The following is a 13,735-nucleotide window of genomic DNA, read 5'->3' as shown; positions in this document are numbered from 1 at the left end:
GCTCTCAATCCAACAGGAGAGCTCTTCAGAGGGTTGTGCGTACAGCTGAGAAAATATGCGCCTGTGACTTACCCTCCATACTGGAGCTATTCGAGGGAAGGAGCATCAGGAAGGCAAAAAAAATCTTGGCTGATCCAAGCCATCCCAACTATGAACTGTTTTCTATATTACCATCTGGGAAACGGTATAGAAGCCTTAAATCTCACACTACCAGACTCCAAAGTTGTTTCTTCCACCAAGCAGCTAGATTACTGAATTCATGCTGAAGACAACAATGCACTTTCTTTGCATTTTTTCCATCCCCCCCTCCCTCTTTTTCTTTTTTTAATCTTTTTTGAGGACACAAAAAACACAACAATTTTTACTCTTTATAGGCTGCAAACCTATAATAAGACGTAATAAACAAATCTTGAATCTTGAATCTTGAATGTAAAATTCTGCCATTCAGCACGACATAAATGACTGTAATGACCAGGCGAAACACAAAGGCATTTCTTGCATTTGCAACAAGTTTTATTGCATCATCGGAAGTCAGTCTGGACATCTGGACACTGACATCTTCAAACTCCTCCGCTTTTAACATTCGTAAAAGAGTCCAAACTTTACTGTGTGTGTGTCGTGATGATGCGATGCATTATGGGGAATGGGCCGACAGTATAAAAAGGTCTCATTGGTTAGCAAAACACAGGGCCCAAACACTGAGAGCTGGAGCAGGAGGCCAGTGCACACAGTACACACATTGTTTTCTTAATTCAACACTCAGAGAATAGGCCAAAATGCACTGTATAGAAAAATGTTAAATTCTATCTCTAAGTGATAATTCAGCACTCAGAGAGTAGAGTTTAAGACTCCTCTAAGGGGTGTAGTTACTCTCTAAGCTACTCTCTGTGTTGGCTATGTTGTCATTGGCTAATGTTACTGTGTGTCAGGGCAGCATCCCAAGGCTGGGTGACGAGAGGTGCCTCTATGTTTACATAGCACTGCTGCTATGGTAACCTGCAACAGCTCACTCACTTACTGAAAAAGAAGAGACATGTTCTATGCATGTACTCAAAAATGTACTCACCTTGATGGAACCGTAAATACATTTTTATTGTTTTATATTTTTAAAGGCATTTTTAGCAATGACAGAGGTTATTCATTCTACCTAAAGCAGCATTGGGTAGTTCTAGTCTAGTAATGCTATCAAGCTAAGCCATCAACATGCGAAAGAATGAAACAAAAAAAATGTAACTAACAAACATCCACCTGACTAACCTAAGCAGACCTAGCGTGTTAACTAGTATTACTCAGCAATGCATGTCATGCTGTAAATTATTTTTCATTTTTTATTGTATTTTATTTGATTTTATTTTCATCCTGGACCACAGAGACTGCCTGGGTAATGTAGACGATGAAAAAATACCCTGATTCCTCTTAATGTCTTACAGAGTGTAATGTGGTGAGATGTAGTGCATTACATCACTGAACTAATGCTACTTCCTTCAAAACAATTCTGTTAATAAAAATACTGTATGAATATAAAAAAACACTATATGAAGCCTTGACACTGCCTCCCATTAGCACAAACTAAAGCAGTGCGTTAAGTTGTTGCTTTCTTTCCAAGAGCGAGACGCTACTGAACGATCTGCAGCCTGAGAGGAGCCTCTGCCCAGAGCAAGTTCATGTGTGTGAAGATCTCAGAAGAGGAGACTGGCATGCATTACAGATACAGGACAGCGCTTATTCAGGCTTTAAATAGGTGCATTAAGAGACTAAGGGGAGCACTACTGGGCGGTGTTCACAGGGCACTGTGAAAAGCTCAAGGAGGCTGTTAGAAGTGTTTCTAGAGGAGGCCCATTAGCTTTGTTGCAACTGAAGGACTTTAGCGGTAATGCTAGAGGCCCATTAGCGGTGACGCTACTGAAGACTGTTCGCAGCGTTGCTACAGTGGTAGAGGAAGTGGCCCTGGTGAGGTAGTTAACCTTCACTGCTCTCTACAGTGTTATAAATGCACTCATTCATGAATTCATTCATGAATTCATTCATTCATTCATTGATCTCTGTGATGATGATTCCAAGATGGCCGACGTCTTGCTGGTTGTTGGAGTGCTTGAAGGTGTGGCTGTGCTGTAGCTGTAGCCCCAATGCTTCATGGGATATTGTTGTCTTTCTCTGACTGACTGCTCAAAATTTGCGGTGAGGTCCAGTGGATAGGGCTGCCTTTGATGCTGCTGGCTGTGAGGGCACAAGAGGAGGCAGAGGTCAAGGGTCAAGGTAGACTTCAAGATCATAAGATGAGTCAAAGGTCTAGGTGTACTGCAAGGACACACAATGGGATGGAGGGCAATCCCATAGACATAAAGGGAGTCCTAAAAATGTATGCACACTTTGGATCATAGTTAAAGTAGGTGTTCATTAAAATACAGGGGTCGGACAAAATATCTGAGACACCTGTCATTTTAGAGTGGGAAGTTTCATGGCTCATATGGACCAGCCTGTTGGCCAATCTTCATTAATTGCACATTGCACCAGTAAAGTGAAGTGTGAAGGTTCAATTAGCAGGGCAAGAGCACAGTTTTGCTCAAAATGTTGCAATGCACACAACATTATGGTTCTCACACTAAAATGACAGGTGTCTCAGATATTTTGTCCAACCCCTGTACATTAATCTTTCAACGTGTAGTAGAATTTACAGACATAGTTTTTTATCGTTTTGTCACCTCTTGCTGTCAAATTGACATCCATTCTACTCCATGCACTGCTGACAACACATATGTGTGTGTGTGAGTGTGTGTGAGTGTGTGTGTGTGTGTGTGTGTGTGTGTGTGTGTGTGTGTGTGTGTGTGTGTGTGTGTGTGTGTGTGTGTGTGTGTGTGTGTGTGTGTGTGTGTGTGTGTGTGTGTGTGTGTCACGGTATGAAAGTTTTACCTCACAGTTACCTACAGAATTTTGAACTATGCAAGATAACAACATAGCACCCACCTGTGGCTTCAGGCCCACCTGCACTCTGGAGGTGGGTGTGGCTTTAGGGGCGGGGGTAGAGGAGGAGACGGAGGAGGAGGAGGTGCTCTTCTTTGTCTCAACTGGCTTGGGGCGCTCTGGCACTGGCACTGGGACAAAGCAACAAAAAAACACAAGTTACTTTGTTACCTGACAGCTCTGTCCATCAGAGAGACTCGAAAAGAGAGAGGTCCCAATGGCACATTGTTTCTGGGTTCTACTTTCGCAAGGGGGACGATTCCATTGAAATGGATGAGACACATGGATTTTATACAAGAAATCGGTCATTGTAACTTGGTTGATGAGATTGATGAGGGTCTAGGCATCCTTGAGTCTATGATCAAGCGAAGCCTAACTTGTAGGCCTACTGTTTTAATTCTGAGCAAAAACTATTTTTTTTCCCAGGACAATCAGACTCAGACCAGAACCTGTTCATGTTTGGCACCCATAGCAACCTAATATGTTGGCGCATCTCTATAATCTTAGAATATCTTATAGTATCACATGGTATCAGGCTCTGTGACTAGGACAAGGCATTATAATGTAACATGACTCACATCATTGACTGACAGCTCTGTATAACATGGTAGTATCAGAGACAGAGGAAAAGGTAGAGACAATTCAAACCCAAACTTTTCCAAGATCAATGTGACATAAGGTGAACGCTCCTTAAAGAGTACAGCGGAGGTTGAGAATGAATGGAACTCCCTTTAGCGCTGTAGATGGCCGTAGTGCACATCTTATGCAAGCTGCCACCAAACGCCTAAGTAAGAGAAGAACAAGGAGGGGACAACGCCCCCTTAGGAGACTGAACATGAGCACACTCCTTTGCATTGGGTAAGAGTGGTTTCGTACACTATATCTTAGTCTACTAGACTATTTTTGATTGTATCACATGACATCTGGCACTGGGACAAAGCAACGCAGCACAAGTTACATCGTTGACTGACCAATCTGTCCAACATACAGTAGTATCACATGGCACCTGATACTGAGACTGTGCAGCGCAACGTAAGTTGAATGTTTGACTGTCTGCCTACAGTGTCTCATGCTGTATTAGTGCATACTGGTAGGTACAATGGAGTAAATGGTGTAACAGCTATGTAATATGTGGTAGTATTGCACATACACCATGCATTTACTATTAATTTTACTTTTGACACATCTTATATTAAAACATACAAGAGTCAGGAACAGCACTCACCTGGTCCGAAGTGGATGTTTGCATGGCAGGTATCGGTGCCGTGGGAGTTGTGGATCTCACACGAGTACTTCCCGTTGGTGGCATTGCTGCACTTGTGCAGGGCCTCCAGGATGCAGGTGTCATCTGTCATCTTGGTGTTGTACCTGTAGGGGATGCACATTGAGGCAACTAAGCACGGTACTCTCAGATTAGAATTCATCATTGTTTTTTGTTAAGATATTTTTTAGGCTTTTTCACCTTAATTAAGCAGACAGGACAGTTGAGAGAGACCGGAGATGAGTGGGGAGAGAGAGGGGACAAGGATAGGCAAAGGATCTTGGGTCACAATCAAACCTGGGTCGCTGGTGTAATGGTATGGCGTGTTAGCTCATTGAGCCACCGCCATACCTGTCAACCATCCCTAATTTCCCGGGAAAGTCCCTAATTTTGACTCATTTCCCGATTTCTTCCCGATTTGACATTTTCCCCGGATATATCCCGGATTTTTCACATTATCAAAAAACACAGTCGGTCCAGTAGCCTACCCACGGCCCTGTCCGACGAGCCACACCCCCTCTTGAAGAGAGAGATAGAGGGTCTTGCTTATCAAGCTACCTGTCAGAAGATTGTATGCCAGATACCACCAAGAATTTAAGTTCCTTGAGAATACAAGCTGTCTGTCACCCTCGAGCTCCGTAGTTTTCTAGTGACTGTGCCCCCACTCTTTTTCTCAGAAACCGCTAGTTCATGCAACGCATAAAACAGCCTCGGAACAGCGAATCATGCGATTAACCTAATCACAACCTGTAGGCTACCAGCACGAAGTTTTGCACGAACAGACAACTTATGCGACAAAACAACAAGAAGAAACTCATTGCACTCATTTCATTGTTTTGTTTTTATTACATTGTTTCTCTATGCTGTAAAACGTGTTCTGAGGGATTTTAGACAGGACGGTCTTTGCACGCGCGCCGTTGTGAAAAGCAGATAGAACGCACCGTCCGATCCGTCTCTGTCATCCCGTTGACTGTCAGAATTTGCCCTTCAGAAAATTTCACGGATTTTGGCTTAAAATATGGGAATTTTCCCGGATTTTGGGAGCTCAAATTTGACAGGTGTGGCCACCGCACTCCCAGATTAGGATTTATTGATCCGCCCACAAACGTCTAGGGATTAGCACAGGATTAGACGTGGCCTAATGGTTCGGGAGATGGTCTTAAAATCAGAGGGTCGCCTGTTCGAATCCCCAACCTTACCTCTCCCTACACCTCCATCCATGGCTGAGGTGGTCTTGAGCATGGTACCTAACACCACATTGCTTAAGGGACTGTAACCAATACCCTGTAAGTACCTGTAAATAACTTTAGATAAAAGCGAAACCTAAGTGTAATGTAATGTAATGTAATAATGTAGCACCCTTCCTTAGCATGCAATAGCAATCCATCACCCGGGTACACAGTAAATACGGGGTATCAGTATTTCAGAGCAGTTCTATAAAATCCAACAAATTAGGTATTAGCAACACGCTGGAGAGTCAAATTAGAGTGGAGTGTACATTTCTGCAGGTGGCTCTTAATATACAGTACCTACGTATACAGAATATTGAGTAGAATCTCTGACCATGTTACACTGACCAAAGAGTAAAAAAAAAATGTTTTCAGTGGGACCAATAGTATCTGAAACGGTAATATTTTTAGCAGTTTCTTTCCAGAATTCCTGCTGCCCATTCACAAATGTGACATTTTTCACAAATATTTAATTATGACTAGGAAAAATGAAACTTTTCATACATGAAAAGGTGGATCTTCCCCACGTCGGCCATTTTTAATTTCCAGATGTTAGTTATTATTTTGTGAATATTCATGAAAAGATCAAATTTGGGAATAAGCAACACTGTTTCAATGAGCAGCGTAGTTGCAATACCTACTCTAGTCATCACTCTACACAGTGTACCCTTAATTTCAACAGTGTAAGAGTCGAATGTACAGCAGTGTGACAGAGTCTGTTTTGCATCACCTGTAAGAGCCGTAGAGCTGCATGCCGTCCTTGTACCAGGTGACGAACAGCTTCTTTGCTCCTGTGAATGTGCACTCGAGATGCAGCTTCTCTCCGCTCTTCAAGCAGCGGTCAGACAGCTTCTTCACCAACTTGGGGACGTCTAAGGCAGAACAAAACAAAAACAGACGTTAACAGGGGCGTCTAAGGAGAGCAGAGACAAGGCAAGGAACAGGCTTGCTTAACTTGCTTAACATAGACGGCATCTAAAGGAGAGAGCGACATTAGCTTCCTAAACATATGTAGGGGAATCTAAGGAAGTAAAAACAGAGAAAGATGTTAACTTGCTAAACATAGAGGTGTCAAAGGCAGAACAGAATCTTCCTAAACATAGAGGTGTCCAAGGCAGAACATTAGCTTCCTAAGCATAGGGGTGTTTAAAGCAGAACAGTAAATCTTCCTAAACATAGGTTGTTTAACTAAAGGCCCTGTGTGTATTGTGTGGGCAGTCATGGGTGAGCGGTTAGGGCGTCAGACTTGCATCCCAGAGGTTGCCGGTTCGACTTCCGACCCGCCAGGTTGGTGGGGGGAGTAATCAACCAGTGCTCTCCCCCATCCTCCTCCATGACTGAGGTACCCTGAGCATGGTACCGTCCCACCGCACTGCTCCCCATGGGGCGCCACTGAGGGCTACCCCCTTGCACGGGTGAGGCATAAATGCAATTTCGTTGTGTGCAGTGTTCACTTGTGTGCTGTGGAGTGCTGTGTCACAATGACAATGGGAGTTGGAGTTTCCCAATGGGCTTTCACTTTCACTTTCTTTCACTTCACTACTGTCATAGTGGTGTAGTAATAACATTATTGTGTAACTTTACAGTAGTAACTTCTTATTCATAGTAACTTTCAGTGAGCTAGGGGGCTTTGGGGCTTTGTCTGGTCTTGGGCCGCCATGTGGGTGCTTGTCTTCGGGGCCTTTAACGTGGCACCCGTTTCGGTCTGTTTTTGGTATGTGGGGGTGCTGGGCAGTTGGAGGTGGATGGCAGCTGGAACAGCCATTCGTAATGGGCACATGGTACTGGGTACCAGTTGTTTATCGTTGATAGTTAGTGCTATTGGGGCTGTTCGTGTAAATGGGGGTGCCTAGTGGGAACCCTGCTCTTGTCAGGGTATGTCAGGATTCCTCCGCAACACTAAGTAGCATTCACTCTCTCGCTCTGCCTCTCTGTCTGTCTGTCTGTCTGTCCGCCAATGAGGGCCAGGGCCTACACTATCAGTGGAACGGAGGTTAGCTGAGCTTTCACTCTCTCTCCCTCCCTTTCACCTGTCTGGGGTCTCGGGTTAACTGGGAGAATTGGAAAAATAAAAGAGAAATAAAACAGTAACTTCCTAAAATTAAATGAGGATAAAACTGAAGTGTTGCTCATTGGGCCAAAGGAAAAACGTGCAAAACTCCACTCAAGCCTAGGTGACCTAAGCATGCATATTAAAGATAAGGTTACTATCCTAGGTGTGGTCATAGACTCGGATTTGAGCTTTGAGCCTCACATCAACAAGATAACAAAATCTGCTTTTTTCCATCTTAGAAATGTCAACAAAGTGTGCGGCTTGGCCCCCCGACAAGACGCTGAAAAACGTATTCATGCCTTTTTCACCAGTAGGCTAGAATACAATGCTCTTTTCTCTGGTCTGCCAAAAAAGTTAATTGACAAATTGCAACTCATTCAAAATTCTGCGGCAAGAATCCTAACAAGAAACAGAAAGAGAGAGCACATCACTCCTGTCTTGGCAGACCTGCACTGGTTACCTGTCTCATACAGAATTGACTTTAAGATTCTGCTGACAGTATTTAAAGCATTAAATGGACTTGCCCCTAGTTATATCTCTGACATGCTCTCTTTCTATGCCCCTGCTCGAGCTCTCAGGTCCACTGATGCCAAGCTGCTAAGGACACCCCCCCCACCCCCCGCAAAAGAAGATTGGCGACACCGTGTTCGTTTGCTATGCGCCCAAGAGATGGAACGCCCCCCCCCCATCGAGATCCGATCAGCCAGCTCCGTTGACTCCTTCAAGAAGCAGCTGAAGACCCACCTGTTCATCCTTGCCAACTCCTAGCTGCCAAGGCATCACAGTGTCCCAGTTGTCGCAGCGCCTTTACTACTCACAACCAGCCCTGGCAGGGGGCTCCCCTAGGTGGCCGCTGGTCTCTGCCTGAGGTTTCTTCCTGGCTATAGGGTTTTTTTTTTCTCAGACCTCATTGAGCTTTTTTTCCCCCTACAAACTATGAATCAAGCGAAAGGGAGTTTTTCCTCACCCCTGATGCCACCAGGGGCCGCATCTGAGCGCCCAATTTCAGTGTGACTATCTATGACTTATGCTAGACCCAGCCACTATGAACCTTACACATCTAAGAATCTTGGTCCTAACCTACGTTGACCTTATGACTCTACAATCTCTTTCTATCTCTTCTTCCTCTGCCTTCCTGCTATCTCTTCCTCTCCTTTTAAATCCATCTCTAACAATTGCGTTTTTTCTGATTTGTTAAGCACTTTGAGTTGCATCCCTTGTATGATACAGTGCTATACAAATACAATTATTATTATTAAAATTATTATTATGTAAACGGTTACCCTCTTGTCTGTCCCCTTTCTGTGTCATGGCCCTTGAGCCAGGTTGTGACCATAAACATTGGTTGTTTAAGGCAGACAACAGAACAAGGGCCAGGTCGCGAACCATTGTAGTATGTATACTACTCTGACACTGACCTGGTACTGTGGTGACCTGAGCGTGACAGAGGGCGACACCGTAGGAGTTGCTGACTTCACAGGAGTAGATGCCAGCAGTGGTGGCGCTGCAGGGGTGGAGGGCCTCCAGGATACACTTGTTCCCAATCACCTTAGTGTTGTACCTGTAGGAGGCAGAAGACATTATAAGACGCCCACACACTGACCATCTTGGTGTAGTGCCAGCAGACAGGATTGACAAGCAAGAAACGGTTCATAAGGAGCTTCTTCCGGAATGAATATGGTGTAAGGCAGGGATGTCAAACTTGGTCCCGGGGGCCAAATCGGGCCCGCGGGGTCCTTTAATTTGGCTCGCCAGATCATTTTCAAACGTGCATTACAGTTGGTCCACATACACATACAGTATAGTAATATGACAAAATGTGGTGTGTCATAGGAATACCAGTGGTGCCAGGCCAGTGTAAAATCTCCCACTTGTTTACGTCAGAATATGTGTAACCATATTTGAATTACCATGTGAGTGTTGAGTGTTTTTGAAACTTGCCCTTTAGTATTGAGTGTACAACTTAAGTCCATTTTGACATAATACATAATGAGTTTGGCCTGCAACTTCTCCCCGGATTTTGATTTTGGCCCACTGTGAATTTCAGTTTGACGTCCCTGGCCTAAGGGCAGCCATACCCCTTTTAGGAGACTATTGGCGGTTTAGAATTAATGCAGTTAAAAATACAGACTGTCACACCCATTCAGGAGACCCGAATTGATCCCTGGTTGTTAGGTTGGTGATGCATAGTCTGCTTTATCTTGGCTACTGCCTTATGTTGGCTACTGCTGTATATTAAAGATCTTGGTGTTGTACCTGTAGGAGGCATAGAGCTGCTTGCCGTCCTTGTACCAGGTGACAAACATCTTAGGGACGCCCTTGAAAGTGCACTCCAGCCTCAGCTTGTCACTCATCGCTATGGCGACGTCCTTCATTTTCTTCGCAAAGCGAGCAGGTTCTGATACAGACATAGTACAGATGCACAACCCAATGTACACTTCACAAATGTACACTTTAAAACTTTTTTAATCTTAAAAAAACCTTCTCCTGAAAATCTATTTGACATGCATAAGTATAGGTGATCAGTAAATATACAGCACTGTATGTAGACTCACTGAAAGTCTTTGGACTCAGTATGCTGACCATTTCTTGAAATCACTTGGATTGTTGTACTTGTACTTGTAATTCTACTTGTTCGACTCATGTACTTATACTACACTGTATTCCCCAACAGTACTATGAACTAGAAAAGTTTACGCTGTAGTACTCAATATTGCAAAAATGTCCAGATGACATACACATTTTAGGTGTTTTCAACAGGTTTTCAGGTACCAATAAATTACCTCTGGTTGGCATTGTGTTTTTAAGTACAACTGACATCCTAACACAATGTCTTTGAGTTTGTAAATTGGAACTCTATCTGGCATATGAGTGGTTAGATGTCTTGACAACAGCTGAGGCGACCATGGAGTAGTGGTTAAACAGCTGGTCTTCAACCTCAAAGGTTGCAAGTTCAATCCCCAACATGGAGATAACCTTACCTACTTCCATACTTCCTGGAACATGGTATGAAAATGTTCAGATGGCCACCAGACCCATGACTCCAGCTTTAATTAGCAATATTTTTTCACATTTAATTGTGAGTGAAATTACAAAAGAAAAATGCTTAGGTAAAGCAAGACAATGTTTGAGCTGCTGTGTTCTGGATAGGGCAATGGCCACAAGATCAGAGGATTGCAGGTTTGAATCCTGTATTACCAATAAAAAAACACTCAAGTAGATATGTATTGTAAGTAACAAATTCTTTAAATCATGTCAATTGGAACTATATCTGACATATGAGACTATGGATATCAGCATGTTGTGCTTGGGCAGTCATGGACTAACAGTTAAGCAGTTGGCCCCGAAACATGATGGTTTCGAGTTCAATTCCCAGCACGGGATGTTAGTAAAAAAAAAAAAAACACATTCTAACATATTGTTTTGGTATGATGTCAGTAGGCCGAATTTGAAGTGGGAAGTATGTGTGAAACACATTTGACTGTTAATTATGAGTAGCCCAATACAAGTCCAATACTTTCTAACAAACAGGGCTAACTTTCTACAAACACAAAACCTGCAGTTGAGTGGTGTAGGGGATAGTCCTCAGCATGTAGCCATATTGGCATGTCCTTATCTTGAGGTTGAGAGTTCGAATCCTAAGGCTCGGTCACTCGCTTTTTTGGTTGTTTTAGTTGTTTTTTTTGTTTACCAGCTTCTGCTTTGTGTAAAGAAGAACCCATTCATGTCAGAACCATAGAAACCCTATTTTATTAAAATGTAGGACTAACATAAAATACAAACTTCTCTAAAAATGGTGAATCTGTCAATGGGGGATAGATTTACTCAACACCATGTGACCATCAAACCACAACTGACAACTTGGCATGGAAAAATGTGTCTACCAACCTCACTTCAAGGTAAGAAAGACCCATAAAAGTGTTTTGGTGTGTATGTGTAGTAGTTTACTATGTTGCTGTGTGTGACATTAGGTGCTCTTGATGCTACACTGTGTGTATGTTTTGTTAGCAACTTAGCTTAGAATGTTAGCTACTGCTAGTTAAGCTAGCACTGTGTAGGCCTTTCATACAAATCTTTTTCTTGTATCATACATCTGCAGTGTATTTACAAGTGATGTGTTGCATTTTCATGATGACATATTGCACATTGAACTTCTGTATAAACCAGTGTAGCAATCATGCTGTAGGGGCCTAATCCAACAAGTCCTCATGAAAGCCTTAAACGTATTAGGCCTATTTATGCTCCACAGGCAGCCGATATGGGACCACCAGAACGCTATGGTCCATCAGCTCTACTCAACACCCTAAAGGATAAACAACTGACTGTGTTGTGAAGTCTGACACTATTTTGGGAGAAATGTTATTGTAAGTTAGGCTATATGGATCTCCTTCAGCCACCAACTCCTAATAAAAGATTCAGAAATGGACAACAAATAAATTATTAAATTGCCTAATGTGTTGAGGTTGATTCTTTGTAATACATTGACTGTTGACTGTATAGACTGGGTCTAAATTTTAGAACAGATTGTTGTGTATTGTATGATTGTTGTGTTATTGTCTACTGTTTTTGTTTGTCAACCACATGGAACAAAAAAAAAAAAAAAACTTGATATAAAGCATTGTTCACGTTTGTGGAATTAAAGCTCATGTTATATTTGGTTTAAACAGAGGGGTGGTAGCCTAGTGCATTAGTATAAACCAACCAATCAATAAACCAACCAAGATTTTTTTTTGGCTCTAAAATGGGAAAACATAAAACTTTTAATTTTGAAATAAAAAACTTAGAGCCAATATAGCTAAACAATGCTGTGCTTGTTTACTTAAAATTTTTAACTGTCTGCTAAGTACAAATTGCATTGATTTTTGCACCATTCTCGAAATATTCATGTCAATGGACCATGTTAGATCTTTGAGTAGCAGCTACTAAAACATTAAAGATTTTATTTTTTCTCATAACATTTGTTTTCACATAACATGTCTGATTTTATGTAAGACTTACACAAACGTTTTAGTTTTCAACTCAAATCTTTTGTGTAAACCATTGTTTCTGTGCATTTTAGAGTTTGGAGTACATACTTGACTTGGGCTGCTAAAAACTAAAAATCTAATTATGGAATTAAAGTTTTCAATCTTTTCAGTCATTTCAGAGTTTTTGATCATCTTCTTAAAGATTCTGTGTCCTGCATATGCATGCATGTATGTAGTATTTACGTAAAACATTTGGTCACGAAACTAAAACTTTAACAGGAATAAGTTTCCACAAAAGTGTAGAGTTCGTGGAACATGTTGGGGTTTACAGTGTACCTTCTCTACTCAGTATGCTATGCTGCTCACCAGTTGAACTCAAGCCTGTGTCGTCTGTTGTCTACCTGTCTGTCTGCATAGGAGTGTGAATGTGTGTCTTCCGCAGCATAGTAGTTTTCTCCGTTTTATGAGAACATTATTTATGCTTTAATACATTGTGCTGTGTACACCTTGAAAGGAGCCTTTAAATCTCATTGTACATGGCTTAATGAGAATATACGCTTTCTATTCTAATAATTCTATTCTATTCTATTCTATTCTATTCTATTCTATTCTATTCTATTCATGTCTAAAACAAACCTACCTTTCACCACTGTGATCTGTGCGTGGCAGATATCGTGTCCGAATGCATTCTTAACTTCGCAAGAGTACATTGCGGACGTGTCCTTGGTGCACTGTTGAAGGCCCTCCAGGATGCAGGCATTGTTGGACACCTTCATCTTGTACGTCTCGTTGGCAACGATAAGCTTGTGGTTTTTGTACCAGTTGACAGCCATCTTGTCAGGGGCACCGGTGAAGGTGCAGACAAGTCTCAGCTTGTCCGTCATGGGGATGTCGAGGGTCTGCAGCCTCATCACGAAGTGAGCCGGCTCTGGGGACACCCACCAAACACAGGGAAACATTGTCAAAAACACATAGTACAAATACCAGTGTAAATATAGCTATTGAAGATGTGAAGTTGAGACATTCCATTTCAGGTAACATTCAGGTGAAGGAGAGGATTGTGCACATCCCAGGGAAAGGTACAGGACGAAGGTCAACTCTAGTTTTCAGAGTGAGGAGTCCTAGAATCCTTTTTGTTGTGTTTTATTTTTTCAGGATAATGTTTCGACCTCAACAGTCTTCTTCAGATTCTGGATTCTGGAGAATCTGAAGAAGACTGTTGAGGTTGAAACGTTATCCTGCCATGTTAAAAATAAAACACAAC

At 42.4% G+C, this 13,735-nt stretch overlaps 1 protein-coding gene across 1 annotated transcript in view; it reads right to left on the bottom strand.

The window, feature by feature from the left end:
- Positions 1-500: 500 nt before the first annotated feature.
- LOC134461428 (titin-like) overlaps positions 501-13,735 on the bottom strand; it is a 133,415-nt gene continuing 120,180 nt past the window's right edge. The window contains exons 42-48 of the mRNA XM_063214358.1: positions 13,112-13,399; positions 9,761-9,902; positions 8,923-9,065; positions 6,182-6,323; positions 4,187-4,329; positions 2,965-3,092; positions 501-2,217 (exon numbers count right to left, since the gene is read on the bottom strand). Coding sequence (XP_063070428.1) covers positions 2,167-2,217; positions 2,965-3,092; positions 4,187-4,329; positions 6,182-6,323; positions 8,923-9,065; positions 9,761-9,902; positions 13,112-13,399 — 1,037 coding nt within the window. The 3' untranslated portion in view covers positions 501-2,166. The remainder of the gene's footprint in view (positions 2,218-2,964; positions 3,093-4,186; positions 4,330-6,181; positions 6,324-8,922; positions 9,066-9,760; positions 9,903-13,111; positions 13,400-13,735) is intronic.

This window comes from Engraulis encrasicolus, chromosome 13, assembly GCF_034702125.1.
Source record: "Engraulis encrasicolus isolate BLACKSEA-1 chromosome 13, IST_EnEncr_1.0, whole genome shotgun sequence".
Taxonomy (NCBI): Eukaryota; Metazoa; Chordata; class Actinopteri; order Clupeiformes; family Engraulidae; genus Engraulis; species Engraulis encrasicolus.
This window is presented reverse-complemented; position numbering and strand designations above follow the sequence as displayed.